Raw genomic sequence first — 27,915 nt, 5'->3', positions numbered from 1 at the left:
CTCCTCTTCCTGATTCTCCGAAACTGGAAAACTTCCTCTAAACTCATTGTCTCTACCCCTCTATGCTTCTGCTTTGCTTCTTTTGCTTGAACTCTTCTGGCAACTGCTGTTGCTCTCTAGAAAATCAAACTACCCAAGGAAATCAATCTCAAGTAACACAAGTGTGTTTTTTCATCTACCCATTGACTTCTTGTAATTTCACCGTGGAACTCCAATGACCAAGATTAAATCTTAATCAATGGCTAAGATTATTTCTTAGTCGATCCGTGCGAGTTTCTAGAAAAATCTCACTTTCGTCAATTAATTTCTCTTAATTAATCATTTTCCCTAAGTTAGACTTAGGAAAAATTTAATTACAGATTAATTAACTCAATTAAGGCATCTCTAGGTGGATTTTTTTGAAACCTTTTCTAGGTTATGGAGTCCTAGTGTTTTGAAACTAGAACACCATCCGTTGTTACAAAAGCTAACACTCCCTCTTACCGAGAAAGATGTTCTAGTATTGAACTACTCCGACAGCCGGCCTTTGCATCATCCTCTATACACACTGTTGATGTCTGGTCACTGTGACTACCTGCCACTGCCCACCAATCACTGCACAACTCTGATGCTGCTGCTGACCTTGCTATACTGCTGCCAACTCTGCATCTGCACTGTAACTCCCTCTTAACTGTTGTTGCTGTTACTGTAACTAATGCAATTAAGAAGCATCTGAAATACTGAATCAACTGTGTGTCTGTGTTGCATTTGTCCCTTGAGCATTTGACTGCTACTAGCCTCTGCATTGTCCACTACGAAATCTATGCTGCTGCAGACTTTGCCATTGAGACTCCCGCTCTGCTGCCAACATTGGTCTCTACTCCTCAACATCTGATTGCTACTAGTCTGCAATTGTCACTTTGGAACTCACTGTATCAACTGACACTGATCCATCCTGCTATTGAATACTATGGGCCCCCGGAGCAAGGTAATGATCCATGAGGAAGACACCTAAGTGGACCCTTCCTAGCGCAACTAGGGCCAAACTCCACATGGGTCATCTTATTTATGACAATTGATATTTTTCTTGGATTCCTCTCTCAGAGAGGTGTAGGATTGATCTAGATATCATCCGATTCTGACATGTAAAAATGAAGTTATGAATTTATTTTGATTATGGCCAAATTTTCAAGGTCGGCCAGCAAACTAATGTAGGCTCAGAAGTCCAACAATAACATCTATTCATCCTCAACGTTGCATATAAATAGAAGGTGACTTAGCCTCATTTGGACACACTCATCTTCACACATCTCTCTCTCTCCTCATTGATTGGGTACAGATTTCTGGGCAGTCTCTCTCTCCACACGTGCGAAGGAAAGGAAGGCAAATTTTCTGTTTTCAGCGTTGACCAGGTTTGATCGAATTTGCTGAATGTTGTTTTGATTGCGTTGACCTCTTTTGACTGTGTTTTTGTGAGGGCTATCTCTGTTTGGGCAGGCCACATTTCTGGGCACAAAAATCGAGGCTAAATGTTGATTGTTGACCATCGTTGATTGCAGCTAGGGCTGACCACAGGTGGGCTATTTGACCAGACTTTGACTGGGATGAGTTTGACTATTTTGAGGGCTATTTTATCTTGTTGTTTGGAGGCCGAAGTTGACTGAAGTTGACCGATTTGTTGAGGGTCAAATCTGCCTTGTTGACCAGCGTTGACTTTTCTGGTTAGGGCTCTTTTGCTGTTGTTATAAATTATCAGATTTGTAAACTGTACTATCTCTCTGATGAACTATTGAAGACTAAAAGAAGATTTGATCAAGGGTTTCCCCACATTGGGGTTTGTCCTTGGCTTGTGCCATATCTTGTGTCCTCTTGTCTTGGCTTGTCTTCTACTGTTTATGTTTATGTTCTATCTGCATTTTACTATCATGTTGATGTGATTTCTAATCTGAATATTGATACTGGGCTAATAAAGAAATTGAAGTAAAATTGCTCTAAAGCATAGAACATACCGTTGTTGCCTAAAATTAACATGGTATTAGAGCTGAGGTGAAAGGGCAATCACCAAAGACAGTTCGACAAGGACAAAAGGTTCAATGGGTTCCTCATCCTACTTCCCAGTTGAAGACAAGCTCCATGATAAATTTGACTATTATGGTTGGAAGATGTCTCTTGATTTGACCTTGGAAGAAAATGAAGTGATGGACTATGTGCATGGTAAAATCCCTGAACCTCCTTCAAATGCACTGGTTGTTGGGAAGATCAAGTACAATAGGGCTGAAGTCAAAGCAAAGAAGATTATCAAGGATACCATTGACAAGCATCTGGTGGCTTACATCTCCGAATTGAAGACCTCCAAGGAGATCTACGACAGGTTGGTTGGCATGTTCAAGGTTAGTAATGCTAATAAAATTCCATTTCTCAAGAATAAGTTGAAGGATATTAAGAAGGGCAAGGATGAGGATATTCAATCCTATTTCTTGAGGATTACTGAGATCAAGAATGATCTACTCTCGATTGGAGAAGTCATTCCTGACAGAAACTTACTCTCACCACCATTGGAGGACTCCCATCAGAGTGGTATGTATTTAGAACCACCGTCCTCCACAATGATCGAATTCCAGGGTTTGAAGAATTGATGTCGAGATGCATTCAAGAAGAAACAAGAATGGTGGAGCAAGAAATTCCTTCTAATAGAAGCAATCCCACTACATTCCCCGCTCATGTGAAAAGGAGGAATAATGCAGGGTCTAAAGGTCATTTCCATGGAAACCCTAGATCTAAGGGAGGAAGGAAGAGCAGGTGCTTCGTTTGCAATAAATTTGGCCACTATGCAAGGGAGTGTCCAAATAGAAGGGACACATTGCATGATGATGAACACAATCATTCCAGGGGCAACTTCAACAACAATGATTAAAGGAATGGCAGGTCCAATGGCAAAGGAAAAAGGAATGCGGGACATCAAGGAAATGGTTGAGCCTCCAAGTAATCAAGGAACTCCACATATGAAGAATCCAATGTTATTAACAATAAGAAAAACTAGTACTATCTTATATCGACCCTCTCTACTACCTCTCCCCGGACACTTTGGGAAATTGGCTGATTGATAGTGGTGCCTCAAGGCACTTCACCGGATATAAGGAAGCCCTCTCTAATCTGATAGAAAAGGAGACAAACTTGGAGATCATCCTTGGAGACGATGCCACCTGTCCCGTGAAGGGAGTAGGGAATGTTACCCTTCAATTGAATCAATGCAACACTATTCGTTTGCAAGAAGTACTATATGTACCTGATCTCAAGAAGAACCTGGTATCTATCTCGGCGATGGAGGACAGAGCATTCAAGGTGGCATTCATCAATGGAAAGGTACGTGTTTGGAAAAGAAATTTTAAAGATGCTTTTACTCTTGGGTTCAGGGTTGACACTTTGTATCAAGTTGGAGGAAGTCCATTGGGAGCCATGTCTTGTGACACATCTCTACAATCTAAACTATCGCACTGGAGGTTTGCCCATCTTCATTATAAGGCCCTTCCCAATGTGAGACAGATGGTGACAGGTATGCCCGAGTTCAAAGTAGAGCATGAAGGTGTGTGTCCGAGATGTGTGGAAGGAGAACTTACAAGGGGACCATTCCCCTCAAGTAATAGCAAGACCACAAATATATTGCAATTGATCCACTTCGACATATCTGGTATGATGCCCGTAAACTCTTTGGGAGGATACTTATATTATCTCACCTTTACGGATGATTATTCTCGCAAGACCTGGATCTACTTCTTGAATAAGATGGATGAAGTGTTCACCTGGTTCCGACACTTCAAAGTCTTGATTGAAAACCAATTCGAGAAGAAAATCAAGATATTGAGGACTGATAATGGGACACAGTATGAATCCAATGAATTCCAAGATTATTGTAGAGAAGCGAGCATTAAGAGGGAGACTACAATGCCATACACTGTTGATCAGAATGGTGTGGCCGAAAGGAAGAATCACTGTATTGTAGACGCTGCTCGTGCTATGCTTCATGATCAAGGCCTTCCAAAGTTTCTATGGGCTAAAGCTACAAATACTGCCATGTATGTTCAAAACTGATGCCCTCATCAAGCATTGGACTCCAAGACTCTCGAAAAAATGTTCACTGGTAAGAAGCCCGATGTCTCTTGAGTCTCACTTCAGAATTTTTGGAAGTCCTGTATATTTTCATGTGCTGAAAGAGAAAATAAGTAAATTGGGTGCATCTGGGAAGAAATGAATCAATTTGGGCTATAGTGAAAATTCTAAGGTATATAGAATTTATGTAGCTAGTCAAAAGGAAGTCGAGATAAGTCATGATGTCACCTTCGACGAAGATATGGCCTTTAGGAAGATCAACAACCTTCCTATCCTAATGAAGGACAAAGAAGTTGACACCGGAAATCAGGGTGCAAAAGAGGATGAAATGATGCCTGATGTTGATGAACCTATGGATCCTATTGATCCTCCTCCTCATGAGCCCTCCTCCTCCAAAAGGAGACCCTCATGGCTTAGGGAGACGCTCGAAGATGCTGAGAGGCACATTGCACCAAGGGAGACTTTCCGTGAAAGCAAGAAGAGGAACAAGTATCAAGGATATTTGACCGCCATGAGCACTATCATTCAAAATGAGCCTTCATCATTCGAAGAAGTCGTGAAGCAACAAGTATGGAAGGATGCTATGAGTGAAGAATACGAGTCAATTATGAAGAATGATGTTTGGAATGTGGTCCCTAGATCCCAAGACAAATTGGTTGTCACCTCTAAGTGGCTCTACAAAATCAAGCATGGAGCTGATGGAAGTGCAAAAAAGTTTTAGGCTCGCTTTGTTACTCGAGGCTTCTCTCAAAAGGAAGGTGTAGATTACAATGAGATATTTGTACCTGTTGCCCAATACACCCCCATCCGCTCGATCATAGCCCTTGCTGCCTTGCAAGGATGGAACTTACATCAGATGGATGTCAAGATTGCTTTCTTGCATGGTTCAATCAAAGAGGAAGTCTATGTGGAACAACCAGAGGGGTTTGAGGTTCATGATCGAGAATCTCATGTATGCAGGTTGAAGAAATCTCTCTATGGATTGAAGCAAGTACCTTGGGCTTGGTATGAGAGGATCGATAGCTATCTGATGAAGCTGGGATTCACTAGAAGTGAAGCTGATCTGAACCTTTACTTTAAGGTTGAAAATGATAAACCTCTAATTCTGGTGCTTTATGTGGACAACCTCTTTCTGACAGGTGCATACCCTCTCATTCTCAAATGTAAGAGGGAGTTGGCTTTTGAATTTGAGATGAAGGACCTAGGACTGATGCACTATTTCCTAGGGTTGGAGGTCTAGCAAAAGCTAGGCGAAATTTTCCTCGCTCAAGGAAAATATGTTGTGAAGATATTGGAAAGATTTGGGATGGTGGACTGCACGCCTGTGACTACATCGATGGAACTTAACTTTAAGAAGTTATGCGATAGTGCTGCTGGACCTGAATTAGGAAATGCTTCTGAGTATCATCAACTCATAGGAGCACTGATGTTCTTGGTGAACTCCCGTCCAGACTATTGAAATTTCTAAGTCTGGCACGTCAGAAATCCCTACTGAATTATCTGGTTTATTTTCTCCTACTTGTTCTTTTCATTAACAAGTTATTTATAAATATAAATACTGAAATAAACACAAATGCAGCCTTAACACATATACAGATCAACAATTGAAATAATTGAGACAAACACACAAGGGACACCATTGTTTTTGGACAATCGTCCCTAGAAAACCTAATGCGGGAAAACTGAGGGTTTTATTATTATGCAGTTTTTGAATACAACTAGGGTGCTTGAAATGGCTCACCCAACAGAGAATATCCTCGACAGTAATACCTCTCCTCAAAGACAGATATTCCGGGTGATCAGTCACCGGATGAATGATCACACAACAACTACGATAGCTCCTTAGCTAGATAGCGAAAGCTGCTCCAAGCTTCTCCACTGCTTTGAGTCACTCTGCTAGGGACTATGTCACCCTCTCAGCTCACCAGCACTCAGTTTGCCCCACGAAAGTCACCCAGCGCTGCCTCTTGGCCCTGCGTCAGCTCTGCTAGCCTCTACGCAGCTACTGATGCCTCTGCGTTAGCCCCTTGGCTCTCCGCGTCATTGTTTTGAAAAACGGTCAGTTCGAAACCGACTCAGCCGAGTTGGTCCGAGTCATGCCCCCACCGGGTTAATACCGAGCTGGCTGAGTTGTCTAACGACTTGGTTGACTCGGTAATAACCTTGCTGTCTTCGCCGGCTCGGTGACGGCGGCCCGAAAAAGCCAGAATAACATAGTTTTTTTTTTAAATTGTTTTTTTGGGACCCCAAACCCCTTTTTAATTTGCCTTTTGTTTCTTTGGGGTCCATTCCCCTCTCCTAAACCTTATAAAACCCACCCAACCCCTCTCATTTCCTCACAACCATCTCATTGCATTTGAGAGAATTTGAGTGAGAGTTTGTGAGTTGTGGAGTTTGTTTTTGGAGCTGCAGTGAGTCTTGGGCAAGCATTGTAGCAGGAGTGAGGAGCTTCTTGGGTATCCATTGGAGCAACATTAAGGAGTTGGTTTGTTCGAGCAACCTTGACGAGGCAGTTTGTGCCTAGAGGTACTTTTTTTTCACTTGTAAAAATCTGTTTTTGCTTATTTATTTTTTTGTGTAAATTTGGAAATTGAAAAGAGTGTTTTTTGTGAAAGAAATGAACATTGAAGCAATGCTATTTTTTTGTTTTCATTTTTAGATTTTTTTCCTTTGATTTCCAAGTGAAAAAATGGCACCTAGAGTGAAAGATGCTGCTTAGGCATATGTTGAAATGGTTGATAGTCAAATGCATTGCAAATTTTGCCATAGAAAAATTAAGGAAGGTCCTGGGGGCATTAATAGGCTGAAACAACACTTGCTGGGGATTAGAGGCCAAATTACTGCATGTGAATCACCAGAAATTGGGGAGATTAGGAAGGATTTGTTAACCAACTTTGGGAAGTTTAAAGAAGAAAAGGCTAGGCAAAAAGAGTTAGACGCTGAAATTGGGAGGAAGAGGAGTATACAAAAAATGTTGGCTGCCAACCCCCATTTTGCTTTTGAGGGTTCTTCTTCTATCCCTTGTACTGATGCATCCAACCCCTTCCGATATGTTCATCCCTCTTTGGAGTCTATTCAAGAAAAGGGTAAGGGTAAAATGAAGAAAAAGGGTGATATGAATATCAAAAGTTATTTCACTTTTACACCCTCCTCTCCATTAGATGCACATGCTCCTTAAGCTAGTAGAACTTTGCAACCCACTTTAGATGACCATTGGAAGAAAGAATTGAGGGACACTGCTTGTGATTACATATGTAGATTGTGGTATGATGCTGATATCCCCTTCAATGCTTCCCGTTCACCATATTATGAGCCTATGTTTGATGCTGTACATGCTGCTGGAAAAGGCTTTAAAGGCCCTACTATGCATGAGATAAGGGGGTATTGTTTGCAGAAAGAAATTGCCTCCATTAATGAGTATTTGAAAGATTTCAAGGACTCATGGGCAAGAACAGGATGTACCATCATGTCAGATGGATGGATTGATCAAAGGAACCGTACCATATTAAACTTTCTTATCTTCTACCCATAGGGAGCCATGTTTCTAAAATCAGTTGATGCATCTGATGAGGTAAAAGATGGACAATTGTTGTTTCAGCTATTGGAAGAGGTTGTTGAGGAGGTGGGGGTGGCTAATGTTGTTCAAGTCATCACAGATAATGCCTCTAACTATGTTCTTGTTGGTAAATTGTTAGAGGAAAAACACAGAACCATCTTTTGGACCCCATGTGCTGCACATTGCATAGACCTCATGCTTGGGGATATTGGCAAATTAGATTGGGTCAACAACACTGTAGATCATGCCAAAATCATAATAAAATTATTCTATAATTCATGGATTTTCAGCCTTATGAGGAGACACATAGGGGGTAGGGATATTATTAGGCCTGCCATCACTAGATTTGCTACTCATTTTTTGACATTGCAATCTATGCTTTCACAACATAGAAACTTGCAAAAGATATTTTCTAGTGATGAATGAAATCGGAGCTAGTGGTCTCACAAACAGGAAGGCAAAGAATTGAAAAAGAAAGTTAATGAAGAAATATTTTGGAGAAAGGCAGCAGAGATTGTGAAGCTTGCTGAGCCACTAGTTAAGGTGTTGCGGTTGGTGGATGGGGAAAGATTGGCTATGGGCTTCATTTATGACACTATGGATCAAGCAAAGGAGCAAATAAAGAGGGCATACAAGGATAAAGTGGCTAAGTATGGGTCCATTTGGGTAATCATTGATGAAAGATGGAACAATCAACTCCATCGCCCTATACATGTAGCTGGGTATTTTTTTAACCCACGGTATCATTATAAAGCTAAGGCAGTAGGAGCTTTGAAGGGGGAGGTTAGAGATGGATTGATTGATTGCATTGATCGCATGATCCCATTGGAGTGTGATCAGCTGGAGATACACCAACAAGTCACAACGTTCAACAAAGCCACAGGTACCTTTGGGAAGAACCTAGCAAAGATTGCAAGGGAAGTAGATGAGCCAGGTAAACAAAAATTTCAATTTTCAAATTCTTAATACTTATTTTGTTAAATCGTTTATAATTTGAAAGTTGGATATAATTTGTAATTTTGCTAACCTAACTCATTACACTCCTATGTTTTTTGCAGCACAATGGTGGGAGGCTTTTGGTAGCCATTGCCCTGAATTGCAGAAGTTTGCAATTCGTATTTTGAGTCAAACTTGCAGTGCTACTAGGTGTGAGCGCAATTTGTTTGTCTTTGAGAGGATTCACACGAAGAAGAGAAACCGTTTGGATAAAAAACGGTTAAATGATCTAGTTTATGTCCAATACAACCTCTAGCTCAGACGCAACCAATCGCTGAACAAAAGCCCTGATTCAGATCCCAAAGTGTTGGAAGACATTGATCCAACATCAGATTGGGTAGTGGAGAGCCATCCAACAGAGTTTGATTCTGATGAGGATATTGATTATGATTTACAAACGGTGGCATCACTCGAACATAATGTTCAGTTGAATGCAAATCCTGATCCACTTGTACTAGCCTTAGGGCTAGCAAGTCCTCCAGTTGCAGGCGCTTCCTCTGCTCAACCACGACAGAAGCGCATATCTCGTCTATCTTAGCTTGCAACTGCTGCACAGCTTGCTAGTGCTACCACTTCTACAGATGCAGTTGGAGATGATGATGAGGAGCCATGGGCTGGCCTGTTTGACTCTGATCTAGAGGTTGAGCCGGATGATCTTGGCTCCTCTAGCAGTAGCCAGTAGTACTGGTCGCAGTTTACTTTTGTTGTAGAGACCGTTTCTAGCCTCCTTGGTTATGTGTTTTTGTTTTGATCTTTATATCATCATCATGTATGTATTGGACAGTGCATTGGGTGCCATTTTGATATAATGGATATATTCATGAGCCTACTTTGATCATATGTTGTCTTCTATCTATATTCTAATGCTATGTGTTTGGAAACATGAATGAAAATCTTTAAAACTATGTTTTTTTTATTAAAAAATAAATATTTAATGTATTTTTTACAACGTTTGAGTCATTGAAATCGAGCCAGCCAAGTTGATACCGACTTAGAGTCGACCCTCGGCCGAGTCGGAGTCGGAGTCAGAGTTTTAAAACATTGCAGTCTGCGTCAACCCTCTGGCCCTCTACGTCACCCACGTTGGCCTCCTCAGCCTCTGTGTAAGTCCCAACTGCCTCTGCGTCAGCCTCTCCAGACTCTGCGTTGTCTCTTTGGCACTATCTCTGCCTCTCTGCTATGTATTCTCCGCCTTGTGCCGAACTGCCCCTCGCTGCAACAGATCACTGGTTCGATTCTCTCAGCAAACCCCGCTGCAGAAAATCCGAACTGACTGATCAATTATGGTGTCTTGGTGTGTCTCCAACTGACCCTCAAGCTTCCTCTTATACTTTTCCTGTTGACGATTCAACGGTCGAGATTAAGTCCCTAATCAATGACTAAGATTAGATCTGGCTTGATCCTCATTATTTAGAACTTTCTCACCCATATTATACTAATACACATTAATATTTTAATTTTCCTAAGTTTAGATTTAGACTTAGGGTCTCATTACAAATATTAATTATGTTAATATCTCTCCAACCGGGTGGAATTTCCCCAAACGATTTCTGGGTCTTGGAGATCTCATGTGCCTTAGCCTCTCCACTAATTTTCATGGCTAGAGCATATCGATGCTACCAAAAACCAACACAGACATATGTTTTGCAGTTAACACTTTGAGCCGATACATGGTTGATCCTCATCATATACACTGGATTGCTGCCAAGAATCTTCTGAGATATCTTTGGGGTGCAATCACTCATGGACTGAGATACACTGTCGGAAATGTGAGGTTGTATGGTTATTTTGATGCTGATTGGGCTGGCAGTGTGGTGGACCGCAAGAGCACTTCTAGATGTTGTTTTTCTTTGGGTTTTGCTTCAATATCCTAGATGCGCAGGAAACAGAAATTAGTTGCCTTGAGCACCGTCGAGGCTGAATACATAGCTGCTAGTATGGCCTCCTATGAACCTGTCTGGTTGAGGAACCTCTTCAGTGAGCTGTTTGGACATGTGCTAGATACCACCGTGATCCTCTGCGATAACCAGAGTGGGATCCGATTATTAGAAAATCCCGTGTTTGATGATCACTCCAAGCATATAGATATAAGGTACCACTTTATTCGAGACATAGTACAACGAGGAGCAATAAGGCTCCATCACATTGGGATTGATGAGTAGGTCGTTGATATTCTGACAAAGCCCCTGGGTAAGGTCAAGTTCTTGGCCTTCCGAGAACGACTTGGAGTCGTGGAGAGACCCTCTTATGAGGGTCCTGTATGAGATGGACATTGAGCTCTGGGAGATCTGGGAGGCTTGGGGTACATATTGGAGCAGTGAGAAACCATAGGGTGAGTGGTTTAGCCTTCCCCTGTGATACCCCTTGGCGGCATATAGGCAGGATGAGTGGTTCATCCTTCTCTTGTTGAGACATCCTACCTATGCAATCTGGGACTCATGGGAAGTACCTCTCATCTGGCCAATGAGTAGGGAAATGAGGATAGGGACCATAGTACTACCAATGGATGCATCGTGTACTATCGTACTCCCTATGCTAGGATAACCGATATTGATTTGGGATCAATTGGAACTGACTTCGGGTCAGTAGAGGATGGTATGATACATTCTCGATCACTTCTTCTTCTTCATAGTTCAACAGAGCAGTGCATTGATGACAAAGATATTACAGATTGACAGATGGATTAGCATATGGAGTTCTCCCTAGTTGAGAGGGATTGTTAAAGTTGGCAACTAGGGCCAAACTCCACATGGGTCATCATATTTATGACAACTGCTATTTTTCTTGGATTCCTCTCTCCGAGAGGTGTAGGATTGATCTAGAGATCATCCAATTCTGACATGTAAAAATGAAGTTATGAATTTATTTTGATTATGGACAAATTGTCAAGGTCGGCCAACAAACTTATGTAGGCTCAGAAGCCCAACAATCACGTCTATTCATCCTCAATGTTGCATATAAATAGAAGGTGTCTTAGCCTCATTTGGGCACACTCATCTTCACACATATCTCTCTCCTCATTGATTGGGTACAGATTTATGGGCAGTCTCTCTCTCCACACGTGTGAAGGAAAGGAAGGAAAATTTTCTGTTTTCAGCGTTGACCAGGTTTGACTGAATTTGCTGAAGGTTGTTTTGACTGCGTTGACCGTGCATTGACCTCCTTTGATTGCATTTTTGTGAGGGCTATCTCTGTTTGGGCAGGCCGCATTTTTGGGCACAGAAATCGAGGCTAAACCTTGACTGTTGACCAACATTGACTGCAACTAGGGCTGACTGCAAGTGGGTTGTTTGACTAGACTTTGACTGGGCTGAGTTTGATTGTTTTGAGGGCTATTTTATCTTGCTATTGAGGCTGAAGTTGACTGAAGTTGGCTGATTTGTTGAGGGTCAAATCTGCCTTGTTGACCAACATTGACTTTTCTGGTTAGGGCTCTTTTGCTACTATTATAAATTATCAGATTTGTAAATTGTACTATCTCTCTGTTGAACTATTGAAGACTAAAAGAAGATTTGATCAAGGGTTTCCCGACATTGGGGTTTGTCCCTCGTTGGTGCCACATCTTGTGTCCTCTTGTCTTTGCTTGTCTTCTACTGTTTATGTTTACGTTCTATCTGCATTTTACTATCATGTTGATGTGATTACTAATCTGAATATTGATACTGGACTAATAAAGAAATTGAAATAAAATTTCTCTAAAGCATAGAACATACCATTGTTGCGTAAAATTAACACTCTGCAACTCTGGGACTATAACTCCATATCGCCCCACATCACTCCTGGAGGTATAGCTCCAAACATGGCGAAATATTCCTCTAGTTTGGAGGACAACTTGTCGATCTCCGCGGATGCTGGTTTCTGGTCCTACTTTTCCTGTTTGTCCTTCTTCTTGGGATGACACTGAGTACTGTAGTGGCCAAACTCGCCATACCTAAAGCACTTGATCTTAGATAGGTCCCTCTTTTTCTTTTTCTCCCATTGTCCCTGACTGGGACCCTTTGATGCAAGGGCCACATTATCCTCTTCCTTCTCACCCTTCAAACCCTTGATGTTGCTTCCACTGATGAAGCTCGCCTCATCTCCTCCTACTGCAGGGCTGACCACATCCTGTCCCACCCTGGTAATGTGTCTCGTCCCAAGATTCTTTGGATAAAGACTTGCCATTCCTATGAGACACTGTTTAGTGCCAAATACACAAACTTTGTAGGTTGAGGTGCCTCCCCAACGGCTACATCCTGATCTCAAATTTCCTGAATTCTGGTGAGGAAGGGATCTATGCCTTCACCCTTTTGCATTCTGATGTTTCTCGGCTTCTCTTGCAGGAACATCTTCCGTTGTTCGGAAGGATTTTGATATTGCTGAGCAAGAGCATCCCACATCTACTTGGCAATGTTCTTGCCAGATATATGCGAGACTATATGGTCCTACACTCCATCCAGGATCATCCACTTTGCCTTTGCCATCTCTGTCCTGTACTCTAAGCTGATCTACATCTGTTGGTACTGCCACAACATTCTTTGCATAGGTCTTTAGGGCAAATTCATCTTGCAGGAAGGACATCCTGGCCTTCCCGATGACATAGTTGGAGGTTCCCTCCAACCCATCCTGATCTCTAAGCCCAGCTGTGGCCATCTCTAAATTTGGAACGGAAATTCTCCCTCTTTCTCCCCTGCTCGGCTGCTGAATCTGCTAATCTCACTCCCTTCTTGAGTGAGAAAAACTGCTTGCAACTATTGCTGGCTATAACTGGAAAATCAAATTTCTAGACTAGAAACCCTTTGAGAGAAATTCTCTCTGTGTGTGCAAATTCTCTTCCACCCGACGCTGATTTTGCTGCTGCAAAACCCTTCTGCACCCAAACAAAGAATCTGCTTAGCGAAAATCTGAGCTACAATTGCCCCTCTGCTTGCTGGAATCACTCGAACTAGCAAGTTGAATTTTCCTGCCAACCTTCACTGAAAAATCGAACTGCCCAACAATTCGCACTGCCTGGCTTAGGCTCTAAGTAGCCCCTAGAAATTTGTCCTATTGCTCCCTCTGAACAATGAATTTCTTCCTCTGCTTTTGAGCTTCCATGTCTGATCAAAATCGCTTTGATACCATGTGAGAATTTCACCACTGGAAATTTTATTGCAGCAACTGGAATTAATTCTTCTAACCAATAAATTAATTATGCAGTTTATTGCTACGACAACAATGAATTAATCACATTGTAATCTTCACAAATAAAAAAAAAATATTGTGGAAGATAAACTGGAAACTGAGAAATGTAGCGCACACATAAATATTGTGACACTATTATTTTTGGACCATTGTCCCTAGAAAAACCAACTTGGGAAAACTAGTGCAACAACTGAGGGTTTTTATTATTAAGCAGTAGTGAGAAATTCTGAGTACAATACGTATTGCCTAATTGGCACATCTATTCAAGAGAAGTACTAGTAAAAATTCTCTGAGGGAAATTACCCTTTCTCTGAGCAATACCGACACTATTTGACCTCTGAAAAGCTAACCGTCCAACCAACTCTGCGTAGGCCATGCGTCACCCTAGCGTAGTATCTCAAACGCTCTGTCTGAATCAATTGCCAATCTAGCCGTCCTTCCCGCTGCTGACTGAGAAACCGTCTCTCCGACACTCTGGATAATATTCCCGACCTCTGGAACTGAGAATGTGATCCTCTTCAGTTGGATCGAATTGCCCTCTTGAGGCTCTATGCAACCTCCTGGAGAAAATCTCGACCTCCTCTTCTTGACTCTCCGGAATTGGAAAACTTCCTCCAGACTCACTGTCTCTCCTTCTCTTCTCTGGCTCGAACTCTTTCGACAACTATTGCTGCTCTCTAGAAAATCAAACTGCCCAAGGAAATTGATCTCAAGTATCACAAATGTGTTCTTCCATCTACCCATCAACTTCTTCTTATAATCTCATTGTGGGACTCCAACGGCCAAGATTAAATCTCTATAAATGGCTGAGATTATTTCCTAGTCGATCTGTGTGAATTTGTAGAGAAATCTCACCTTCCTCAATTAATTGTTGTTAGTTAATCATTTTCCCTAAATCAGACTTAGGAAAATTTTAATTATTGATTAATTACTTAATTATGGCATCTCTAGGTGGATTTTGGGAAACCTTTTTTGAGTTATGGAGTCCTAGTGTTTTTTAGCCTCACTGACAACTATCAAGATTAGAACACCATCCGATGCTACAAAAACTAACATTTCAAATCCATCCTGATGATGAACCACACTTGTTGGTTCGAAACGTGTCGGCCAAAAAATTCTCTTATGTGATTTCTACTTAAATACTTTGCTTAATTCATTATGGATAACAGAAGTCTGAATACAGAAATTTCAGATGTGTGTCACCCACGTGTCATGTCCGACACGAAGGATTCACGACATGAGGGGGGGGGTCTGGTGACTTAGGTGAAAATATAAAAATCATGAATGCCCTCTATGGGTATACATTAAAATGTTGACACTGTATGAGTGTCCAACATAGAATGGTGTCATAAATTGCCCATTTTAAAATGTTGCCACAGGGGGGTTTGTTGTTGGGAAAGCTTTATCCTCTCATTTGATGTATCCCATCGTTGATGGCACATCATAAATCTCTCCTTAGTTTGCAGCAGTGCATGCTTGTCTTAAATACATGAAGTCGTCTTTGCAAGTTATAGGGAGACACGTTTGTGACACTGTATCCTATAAGTTGCAGTATTTACTTATACAATTATGTATGGTTCATTGATTGTTATGGATCTTTAAATAGCCTTTGGGCTCCCAGTTATCTTTTCTTTTATTTTGATTTGGTATGTACAAATAAGTTTTCATATGAGATACCTTTGACAGTTTACTTTGATTCTGGCTTTTACCTGTGCCATGCCCTGTTTAGTGTTTACAGTGGTGTATAGAAAATGCAGTTTTTCTCTCTCCTTCATTCACCGTTGAAGGCAGATATCTTTGGTGCAATGTAGCTGGATGCTAACTATATTTTGCAGTGCTTAATATGTAATTTCAGATTTTGATTTATTAAAACGATTATGCAGGTTTAGATGAATAGATCATTGTATGTTGCTTGCCATAATTGGTTTTTATTGTGAAATCTAATGTATCATAGCAGAAGCATTTCATTGTCAGGAACCAATCAGTTCACTAAGATGTTTGAAAACTTAATTGTAATTGAATGTATTTTAACCAACTTTGACTTGGCAGGAACCAACTAGGCCAGCAATTCCTATTCTTTTGGCAGCTGGAGCTGTTCATCAACACCTCATTCAAAATGGTTTGCGTATGTCAGCATCGATAATTGCTGATACAGCTCAATGTTTTAGTACACATCATTTTGCTTGCCTAATTGGGTATGGTGTGAGGTAGGGGATATTGCTTTTTCTTATCATATCTATGAACCTGTTGGTTTCTTTATTTCATTAGGTTGTTCATATACTAAATCAATTATTTGTAAGGAAAGCAGTACCATTTATCAAAAGCTTGATTTGGATCAGACTTTTATTAGTTTAAACTTCTCAAATTTTGAAATATTTGTGCTTCGTTTTTGAATTATGCCATTGGACTAAATTTCGCTAAACCTGAAGTTTGAACCATGTTATCTTCTATAGACTTTTCACAATCTGATGATTCTATATTTCTCTGTAAACTTGAATCAGATTGTAAAATCCTTACTAAGTTTAATCTTTGAAAAGGAGAACCAGGAACAATTCAAATGAAAACCTTGGTTAATTTGTTTGATGCTGTATATTTTTCTTCCATGGTTTGGATTGACTGAAATTTAGATTAACTAAAAGATTTTGTGTTTTGTGTTTTGAGGTTCTTGAACTTGTTCAATGGAGTTTTATAAGGAGTTTTCTTTAGTGCGACTTTTTCGATATTCCGGTGCCGGAATCTGGTGGAAAAAATTGAGATGAAATCTTGATTTGTGTTATTTAAACTGGTTTTTTGACGGTATATATGGATTCAACACCCTGAAAAACCCCTAGGGCACTTGGATTGTGAAGGGGTTAACCATCAAACTTGTGATTTCAATAAATTCCTTCCAGATTTTAGAGAAATTAGACCAGAAAAGCTCACTGGAAAAGGTTCCAAAAAGTCGCACTAACGACAACTCGTTTTTATAATCCAAAGTTGGAATTATTTCATTTTGATCCAGTGGACTTTCAGTAAACATTATGGATTTTGAAGATTTAGTTTTAAACTGAAGATTTAGTTTTACACTGTCATTGTTTCTTAGAATGGCTAAATCATTTGTAAGGAAATCACAAATCAAATAAATCTTTGAAAGGTTGCTGTCAGTTTTCCTGACTTATTATAAGTTAATATTGATATCACCTATGATTCCAAATCATTTTGATCATTTCAACAGTGCTGTTTGTCCATATCTGGCACTGGAGACATGTCGTCAATGGCGTCTGAGTGCCAAAGCTGAAAATATGATGAGGAATGGGAAAATGCCAACAGTTACAATCGAGCAAGCTCAGAAGAATTTTGGCAAGGTATGTAATACTTAATTTGCCACAATGAGATTTACAGGGCAACTAGTTTTCCTTTTCAGAAGGCAGGCACTTTTGCAGAAGAATAATAAATTACATGCATGCACAATTGTTGATATCTACAGTGATCTGGTTGAAGGAACAGCTTCAATTGTTTGGATTCTCTGGGTTCAACATTGTCAATAAGGCACACGCATTATAATGAGGAGTAATTAGAAAAATATGGAAAGCACCTGAAATGACTAGACAACACATTGCTCAGTTATTTTGTTTTATAGGGTTGCAATCTAAGAATATGGATTTATCTTTTGTTTTAGAAAAAAATGCATCATATAATATTTCATGGAACAAAGTGAGTTACAACAATCTAACAACAAAATTATAAAGGAATTATAATCTAGAAAGCTATAAATGCTAGCGTATGAGTCTGTTTCCCACGGAAAGGGATTCAACATCTTTGTAGATGAAACAGAGTTTGGCTTTTAACAAGCAAAAGGCATTTCCTACTTAAAAAGCCTCAATTACCCTAAGCCAGTCTTAGACCTCTTTAGTTCATAATGTTCATCTAGACTATAAACTTATGCATGTTGTTAAAATTACTTTGTTGAATTAGTCTAATTCATGCTTTTTTGTTGTATATTCACTTTATGTATATTCAATTCATTTTAGGGTTCATGCCTATAGGGCTTATGCACTTACGGTTGTTGTCATTCCTTTACTATAAAGGGACACGTTCTCTCTCAGTTTTATAATCCAAGGTGTGTTTTCTCTCTTCCAAAATTGTGGTATTCCTGGTTTCTGTGTGTTCAGTTTTGTTGTAATATGGTATTGAACCAAGGTGAGGGGAAGTTGAAGTAGGGGAAGGCCTAGGGACTGCATAGATCAGTGATGGAAACGGTAGTGCTGTTTGATGCACGACAAGAGACCAAAAGGGATTTTGGGGAAAAGGCCAAGTATAATGTATCTTTGGGTGTTTAAGCAAGGTTTATTTTACTAAAAAAGAGAGAAATAGAAGAGGACCTTATCACGTCACTCAAAGGGTGGGGGAGGTAGCATATGAGCTGGAATTACCCCCAGGGAGCTAGTTGCAATGTTGACATAGATTGTCATTGATGTCAATATGGCAATATTTGAGGAGCCAAAGGAAGCAAACAGAGCCATCAGAGGAGTGAAACAGAGCTATCGGAGCAATGGATGCCAAAGAATACACTATCAGGAGCTATCGAAGGCCATATATGCATGCAAATATAGGTGGAGCAGCATATAACATATATATGCAATTTACACTATCGGAGGCAGAAGACATAGTTATATCGAAAACCTATACATAAAGGCAATTTACACTATCAGAGGTGGAAGATTTAGTTATATCGAAAACCTATACATAGAGGCAATTTACACTATCGGAGGCGGAAAGCATAGGTATATCAATATGCACTATCGGAGGCGGAAAAGATATATATATATATATATATATATATATATATATATATATATATATATATATATATATATATATATATATATTGGAGAATAGAGGCAGCAAATATATATATCGACAATATTGTAATCGGTGGGTTCTACATCGAGCCACTACCTGAAACCCCCGACAGCGATATATATGTGCGGACCCGACGACAACATTATATAATGGTTTAATGTTATATCGCATTCGCCCATCGCAATAATACAAAGGGGTGTCACCCTTGAAAGTGCTGATTGCGATATATGTTGCGGACCCGATGCAACATTACAATTTGGCTTAATATCATATCGCATCCGCAGGTGAATCGGCCATAGGCCATCGGGAGGCTGCGACTGCCGATTGCGATTACACAGCAGGACTCGATGGGTTTTATAAACCCGACTGTATAAGTTTTGAGTTTCGCGCATAAAGGGATTTTTAGTGTATTGGTGGGTTTTGGTGTAAAAATCGAAATACAAAAGAAAAGCTCCGAAGCGATAAAGACCGGACCCGAAAGGTTTTTTTAGAAGCGGCCCTATAATACTTGAGTTTCGTAAGCGGGATTTTGGGTGGGCCTTAGGCGGTAAACAGTTTTGGGCTGGCTCTGCTCGATCCCATACAATGGGCGACGCGTGGCTAGCAGAGGAAAGAGAGAAATTGCTTTCATCGGGCAGGTAACCTCTGTACTTTTGGGCCACCCGAAAATGAATATCGACCGTTGGATTGAGGATCTCGCAGATTGACGGTGGGCTCGCGATAACGACCAAAGGCGGACCTGAAGCAGTTATAGATGCGGATGTAGAGTCCCTTGAAGTCCGCCCTTAAGTGTTTTGGTTGGGATTTTCATTTATTTCTTATGTATTCAAATAATTGCATTGCATGGGGTTTGAAGGCCAAAAATGCATAAATAAAGGTTCCGATAGTTCAGAAGGCCTGAATTATGCCGATTGCGATGGTTGTGGTGACATGGTAGCTTTCTCTGTGTATTTCGGTCCTCGCCGTTAAATCAATGTGTCCTAGGAGTGTTGGTGAGCACGAAGACATTGAGGAAGCTGAAAAGCTGGGAAGTCGAAGGACCAGCCAGCATAGAGGAAGCCAAAGCGATGAAGAAGAGGGAAGCCAAAGGACAAGCCAGCACAGAGGAAGCTGAAGCGAGCATTGAGGAAGCCGAAGAGCCAGTGGAACGCGGAAACCAACAGTCAGAGGCATCAGGAACATATAAAACAGAAAAAACAAGGAAAGGTTTAGGTGTGTGTGTATAATCCTAGCGAGAGGAAGCCGAAGTTCAGGCAGAGGCAGGAGAGGCAGGAGAAGCAGGAGAATAGGAGTGAAGCAGAAGCTCAACAGGCTTGGGAGCAGAGAAATACAACAAAAATAGTTTATATCGGGTTAGGGTTGGAGCCCGCGGGGTTGGAGCCTCAAAACTGAAAGGATTGGAATCCTTGGGAGTTGGTGCTCCTAAGTGCAGAACTATTGCCTTGGCAAAACAAAGTTGGTGCTCTAGAGGTTGGAGCCTCACTAAAGTCCAAGATGGTGCTTGGCAACTGATTGCATTTATTCCAACTATCTATTTCTGTGTTCCATATATACATGTTTTGGTGATAAAAAAAAGGAACAATTAAAAAGAAATACTGATTCACCCACCCCTCTCAGTATGCACAACATCTTTCATGTGTCTTGCCTGAGAAAGGCACTGGGACAGCAGGTTACAACAACTACAGAGCTACCCCCTATGGATGATGAGGGGAATTTGGTGCTGGAACTAGAGGCCATTCTAGATGCTAAGGAGAGGCATCTGAGAAACAGGGTCATCAAGGAGTTTTTGATCTGATGGAGGAATCTGCCAGATGAAGATGCCACCTGGGAGGGGGAGCAATTTCTCCAACATCCTTCATTGCAGTTGTTTGAGGACAAGCAATGTTTTGGTGGGGAGGACTGTGATATTCCTACTTAGTATTTTACTAAGTAAATATTAATTGTTCTCATTTTGGTTTATTGCACGTATGCACTTAGGAAAAGTGGGCTTAGAGGACCCACATTCGACTTTTGGCTTAGGAGACACTCGGAGACACTCAAACATTAGAGCTAGAGGGAAAAATTGCGACTTTGGTGGAGCATGGGGGCCACCACATGAGATTTTTTTCCCACATGGGAAGTATGCTCTCATTGGAGTGGATTTGGTGTGGGAAGTTCGATGTGGGCCCACATGGGCATTTTTGGAGGCATCTTGACAAAAGGAGGAAGAGACACTCATTTGGGGAATCATCTATCATTTGCAAAATTGTCTAAGACAAGAGCATGCTTGAGCTGAAGCCAAGTTTGCAAGTGTTGTTTAGCACATGAGCGTCTCTGAGCGAAGATCTCAGCCCTTGCTTCGGTGGACTTCGAGTGCCAGCCCAAGGAGGGAGTTTCACCTTGCCATTTTCGCACTACCAGGAGGAGGATCGAATTTCTGGGAGAGGAGCAGCTACAACATCGCAGGGAATGCACAGTCTTTTGTGGGACCACCCCAGGAGTTGGAGGAGTGAGTTGGGATTGGGGCTGAAACTTGGAGTGAAGGTCAGGGAAGCATTTTGAGGAGTATTGTAGCCATTTTGGAGGCCTTTTGCAGCAGAATTTACAGGTGGGTCGAATCACCCAGTAGTTGAGCCATTGAGGGGAAATAGGGCCGAATTTCCGAAGTCAAGAAAAGGCCAATTCCTTCGTGGGTTATTCTGGGTATTTGGTGGAGAGGCTGGGATTAATTTCCCAGAATTTTTTGAGCACCGGAGAGGGCCCTAGCAGCAAATCCATTCAACCAACATCGTATTTCTAGACATCTTCAGCGCAGCTCTTCAGAAACATAGTAGTAGATCAGAGGAGGGTGTCTTGTTTGTCATATGGGGCTTTGCTAGCTTGCCTTGAGTAAGCCCAGGTGCATTCATTCCAACACCTTATTGTACACCCATTTTCATTAATAAAAAGAGCTCAGCAACGTAGTTTTGGTGCCATTTTGTGATCTGATTGTTTGTCACTGTTTTATGGTGTTTTTGTCTATGTTTGCTTTGCATATTTATTGTTAATTTTTCATAGGGATATTACAGGGAGACATCGGGAACACACTCCTGAGGGAGCGAATTTTGGGAGCATGCTCCCTTAAACAAATTTCACTCCCTGGTTTTTCAGGAGGGGACAAGGGAGTGGTCGAGGAGCGTTTGTTCCCTGACCGCTCTCGTTTTCTCCCGGAATTTTTTTTTAGGTGGGAGCGATCGCTCTTGCCTAAAAATATCGCTCCTTGTGGGCGCAGAAGGCACGGACGCACGTGAGTTTTTGGAGGGAGGGGAGGGGCAAAAGAAATAAAAGGCCCTCCTCCCCTCCCACAATTCACCATTTTCATATGAGAGAGCAAGGAGAGGGCTTTTGGAATTGGAGCTTGAGTTGAGGAGGAAGATTGAGAGGGTTGCTTGGGAGCTTGCAAGGGAGATTGGAGCTTGGGATTGAAGGCCAAAGAGGTAGGATCTAGACTCTAATCTAGCATTTGTGTTTTTTATATGTTCATTGTTAAATGAAAATGTTCTCTTCTCTCTTTCAAGTTTCCCATTCCCATTCTTCCATTTTATTGCAGGCAAGAAACTATAACTCCACCAAAGTTCAAAGAATCAAAACATCAAACATCATGGCTATATGGCTTGTCATTCTTGTGATGTTGATTCCTTTTTTGGTTATTATGGCAGTAGGAGGAGGTTTGATTAAGAGGATGAAGAAGTGGGGAGTGGTGGATTTTAAAACCCTAGAGCGGAGGAGTACCTTAGTGAGGAGGAGGAGGAGGAGAGTGGAGATGACGAGGGAACAAAAACCAAATCAAACCAAACCCCATTGTGGAAATATGTTTCTAGGCCTGAAAGACGGAAAGGGTGTGGAGCCGCTAAATTTACATGCCTGCATTGCAAAAAGACTTACACATGTTCATACACCCATGCTAGAAAGCATCACTATGGGAAAATGCCAAGGGATGGAAATAAACAAATAGGAACCAAAACTTGTGGAAGTGTGTCACAACATCAAGGAGCCAAATACATAAAAGGAAGAGGAGGAAGCCCAATACAAATCTAAAAGATCAAAGGGTGACTTTGAACATGACACTGCTAGCCCATAATCACATAGACTAAGAACTCCATCAACATCCTCCCATGGTAGTGGATATGGAGGCATAGGAACAAACATCCCTTTAAGGCATAAAACCATATCAGATTTCCTTGATGAAGGGTGTAGGAATGATGTGGATTAAAACGTTTACCGGTTTCTGTTGGGTCCCTATAATATTAGTGATTACCCCATTACTATTGTAGTTGTATCCCTTATTAATATTGTTGTGCCCCTATTGTCCCCATATTGTTATTACTGTGCCCCATAGAATTCCTCTATTGTTATTTCTGTGGCTTTATATTATTATTGTTAAGTCGGCTGGGTTATATTGTGACTCCTTAGACTCCTATATATAGAAAGGAGGTTTTGTCATTTGTATCATCCAAGAATTGCTCATTTATGTAATGTAAAGGAGGTTTCCCCCTCGAAGATGCTGAATTCTAAGGCGTGGATCTCTCTTTTCTATTTTTTTGTGAGCTAGTTTCATAACATTTGGTTTTAGAGCTTTGCATTCTAGGGTTTCGCTGCTCCAAACAGGTCATCGTAGCATTTTCGCTATAACTTTTTTTCTGCGACGGTTCAGAAGCAAAAAAAAAACCCATTTGAGAAGAAATCGCGCTGAATCTCGGGTCCGAATTTCAGAGCTTTTCGCGCTATATTTGCAGAGATATGATCTGAGGAAGTTGGTCTTTGTGTAGACTCCTGAATTACATTCCAAACAGGTGACCTAGGGAAAATCATCATAACTTTCTCTCTGAGCATCAGATTGAAATTTCGTAAGAAGGTACAGAAAGAGGACAGACTGTAGTTTATTGTATATCTTTTCCAGATACAAAGGCCGAAACAGTGACTCGTGGCACGTCGTACAAGTTTGCTCTACTGAACTAGTTTATAATCAGGTCATCTTGGGAGATTGTGCATAACTCTTCCTTGGAGAATCCAACTTGGATCAGACTGGTGGCATTGGAAAGAGGACACAGAGGGCTACTACAGGTTGCAATTTCAAAACTAGATGATCCAAAATTGCAGAGATACATTAGATTCAATATCAAGCTTCTACAAAGTGAAAAAAGGTGTGTAGTTTTTTTTTAAATTTTTGCATAAGCTTGGTTTAAGGAAAGATGTAGAAGCTAAGATGGATGGTTTAAAGAAAGGTGTAGAAGCTAAGATGGATTGTTTAAAGAAAGGCGTAGAAGCTAAGATGGATGACATGGAAGCTAAAATGAATGGCATGGACGCTAAAATTGATAGCATGGATGATAAGATGGAAGAATTGAAGATAAATATGAATAAGTTGCTACAAGAAATGGTCACTAATGGTGAAAGGGTAGTAAAGGAAACTCATGATGAGAACAAAAGAAATGTTAATCATGATTCCATAGACTCTAATGTTGGATCCAAGACTCACCATATTCCAAAAATCGATATGAGGAAGTTTGATGGCAAGGATCCCGCAACATGTATATTACAGATGGAGCAATTTTTTGATCTCAATAATGTGCAAAACACACAAAAGGTACGCATTGCAACTTTATATTTGGAATCAAATTAGTTTGTATGGTATCAATGGCTTTGCTCTCGTAAACAAATTATCAATTGGGCAATTTTTACGGAAGAATTGATAGCACATTATGAGGATACAAAAAGCAACACTTTTTTTAGCCAATTGATAAGTCTCAAACAAAAAGGTTCAATAATGGAGCACATTGAGGAGTTCCAAAAATTGAACATAAGGGTAAAAAATATTGCAGAGGAGCATAGGATTGATGTGTTCATAGGGACTTTAAAGGATAATATTCAACATGATGTTTGCCTTTGGGAACCTGATTCATTAGAGAAGGCATTCAGGTTGGCAAGAAAAATGGAAAGCAAAATTATGGCAACCAGGAAGCATACCACTCACAACTATAAAGATGGAAGTGTTGTTGCCCCTAGTCTTCCACAACCTATAAGGTTGACACCACAACAATTGGAAGAAAAAAGAGCAAAAGGGCTTTGTTACATTTGTGATAACAAATACACTAAAGGTCATAAGTGTGCTGAGAAGAAATTATTATGCATAGATTGTGAAGAGGAAGAAGAAAAGGAGCAAGAAAGGTCAAAAGAAGAAGATATACTCAGGGAACAAAGCCTAGATAAAGAAGAAATGAATCCGACCATATATTGTAATGCATTGGCAGGAATTACCACTCCTCAAACCATCAAGATAGAAGGACAAATCAAGAAGAAAAAGGTAATAGTGTTGATTGATTCAGGAAGTACCCACAATTTTGTTCATTGTAAGGTAGCAAAAAAATTGAATTGCTTCTTATATCAGGCACCAGAGTGTCAAGTGATGGTTGCAAATGGAGGAACAATAAATTGCTCTGGAAAGTGCCATAATATCAAGCTATCCATGGGAGAATATGTATTGACTAGCCCAATGCTTTCCATTCCAATGGGAGGTGTTGATGTTGTACTAGGAGTCCAATGGCTACAATCCTTGGGTACAATAGCTTTTAGTTTTCAAGAACTTTTCATGAAATTTTCTGTGGAAGGAAAGGAAGTTGAATTAAGGGGTATTGCAGGGAAACCGGGAAAGATAATCAACTCTAACGGTATGACAAAGCTTCTAAAAAAGAAACAAAGAGGTGTAATTGCACAATTATGTTCACTAGATGTTTCCACATTGGAATCATCTATTTCTCCAGATCTCCAAAAAGTCTTGGACAATCATTCCAAGGTATTTGAGACTCCCAAAGGTCTCCCACCTATTCGTGATCATGATCATGCTATTCATCTGATTCCAGGAAGTGTTCCTCCAAACATCAGGTCGTACAGATATCCCTATGCCCAAAAGAGTGAAATTGAACGTATGGTTGCAGAAATGCTAGAGGCTGGTATAATTCAACTGAGTCAAAGTTCTTTCTCTACTCCAGTAGTATTGGTGCACAAGAAGGATGGATCATGGCGCATATGTTCGGATTATAGGGAGCTCAACAAGTTCACTATTAAAGATAAGTTTCCCATTCCAGTCATTGATGAATTACTAGATGAATTGCATGGATCAATTTACTTCACCAGGTTGGATCTTCGTTCAGGATATCATCAAATCAGAATGAAGATTGGAGACATTCCGAAAACAACATTTAGAACTCATGAGGGTCATTATGAATTTTTGGTCATGCCTTTTGGCCTTACCAATGCACCTTCAACATTTCAAGGTTTGATGAATTCCATTTTCAAACCATTCCTTAGAAAACTTGTGTTAGTATTTTTTGATGATATACTAATCTATAGCAAGTCTTGGAAGGATCATGTTGAACATGTTGACAAGGTGCTACAATTATTGGAGGAGAAACAATTATATGCAAAAAGATCCAAATGTTTCTTTGGAGTACAAGAGGTGGAATATCTGGGTCATATTGTATCTCATGAAGGAGTTGAGGTAGACCCTAGCAAAATTAAAGCCATTAAGGAATGGAAAATTCCCACATCCATAAAGCATCTGCAAGGATTTCTCGGGTTGACAGAGTATTATCGCAAGTTTGTTAAGAATTATGGGAGAATAGCAGCATCTCTAACAACATTATTGAAGAAAGATGCATTTTCATGGACTCCAGAAGCAACAAAGGCCTTCGAGCATCTTAAAGAGGCAATGTGCCAAGCACCGGTCTTAGCTACACCAGACTTCACAAAAACCTTTATGTGGAATGTGATGCTTCAGGAAATGGAATTGGTGCTGTTTTAATGCAAGATGAAAAATCCATTGCTTTCGAAAGTCGTCCAATCAACGGAAAGTTTTTACACAAAGCTATTTATGAGAAGGAAATGTTGGCAATACTCCATGCACTTAAGAATTGCGACCCTGATCCAGGTGGATATTAGTGGCCACCTGCCAAGTCCTCCTGGACCCCCACCATTGTTTCTCTCAGCATTTTCAGTTTCCTTAATTGTAGCACAACTTACTATTTTTAACAGTTTTTTGGGTCCTGAACTTCTGGAGCCGTTTTGAGGCCCTAAACAACTTTTTTTGGGAAATCTGGGGGCAACATGGGTCCATACATGGGTCCATGGACCCATGTTGCCCTTCCCAAAGTGGTAGTGCTCGATAGATCTTTCTAACGAGCTATTGTACGCGTCAAACGGAGATCGTATGCCAAAGTTACGACCCCGGGAAGTTGATGTACCAATTTACCCAAACGGGGCCCACAGTTTGGCGTTTGATCTCCTAGGGTTAGGTTTTGGAATGTTAAGGGTTTTCCATTGTTTCTCAACAATAAATAGGCCTTCGAGCCTCATTGTAACACAGTTCAGAGGCATGTAGCCACCACATCTCTTCTCAGAGATAAGCTACCATCGCCCTAGCTGGTTTATTTCCATTTCTGGTTGTAAGCATATTTCAGTATTTTCCATTAATGAAATGAAGTATTATTTCAGCTGCATCTTTGTGTATATGGCTATCTCTGTAATTTGTTGCGTTCCTGTTTAAATCTGGATCAGTGGTATCAGAGCGGTCTGCTTTTTCTTTGTTTTTCTTTGTATGTCCCCAACAAGGTCGGGATATAAGGAGTTAGGGCTTGAAATTGTTGAACCTTTGCAAGACCAGCCTCGGAAATCCCGACGGCCTCCCATGGCGGATGAGAAGAAAGATGAGGGGACAGGAGATCCCATCAAAATCTTGCTCGAAGAAGCCCTCGAGCGACAACGGAACGCGATGATGGACAGCTTTGCCCAGATCCTTCAGCGGCTACCCAGAAGCGACGCATCGGCTTCCAGCAGCTACTCTGGAAACACCACGCCCTTTAAGGTACAAGTTAATTTTGAAATCCCCATATTCGAGGGTCAGATAGACGCAGATGCCGTAGATAAATGGTTAAATCTGTTAGAGGGTTATTTTTCTGTTCATGAATTTTCGAGTCAGGAAAAGATTGTTTTCGCTCTTCTCAAAGCAGCCCCCCACGTCAAGGACTGGTGGGAAACCTACTGCGAGCAGAAGGATGAAAGTACTGGCTCACTATTTTCAGCCGCACCCACCTGGAATTCATTCCAAGATGCCATCAAAGAGCAGTACTACCCTGTTGGAAGCTATGAGGATGAATACATAAAGTGGACCACGCTGCGGCAGGAAAGGGACCAAGACGTGCCGGAGTTCACCAATATTTTCCATACCCTTCGCACAAAGTTGGGTATCAAGGATTCAG

At 40.9% G+C, this 27,915-nt stretch overlaps 1 protein-coding gene across 1 annotated transcript in view; it reads left to right on the top strand.

Annotated features, from left to right (window-relative positions):
* LOC149228365 (ferredoxin-dependent glutamate synthase, chloroplastic-like) overlaps window positions 1-27,915 on the top strand; it is a 282,238-nt gene that overhangs the window by 241,746 nt on the left and 12,577 nt on the right. Inside the window, exons 13-14 of the mRNA XM_089380754.1 lie at window positions 15,851-16,008; window positions 17,016-17,145. Of these exons, the coding sequence (XP_089236880.1) occupies window positions 15,851-16,008; window positions 17,016-17,145 (288 nt within the window). The remainder of the gene's footprint in view (window positions 1-15,850; window positions 16,009-17,015; window positions 17,146-27,915) is intronic.

Source organism: Pinus tabuliformis, chromosome J (genome assembly GCF_031772625.1).
Source record: "Pinus tabuliformis cultivar Carrire ecotype Pingquan chromosome J, CPIR1, whole genome shotgun sequence".
In the NCBI taxonomy this organism is placed as follows: Eukaryota; Viridiplantae; Streptophyta; class Pinopsida; order Pinales; family Pinaceae; genus Pinus; species Pinus tabuliformis.
This window is presented reverse-complemented; position numbering and strand designations above follow the sequence as displayed.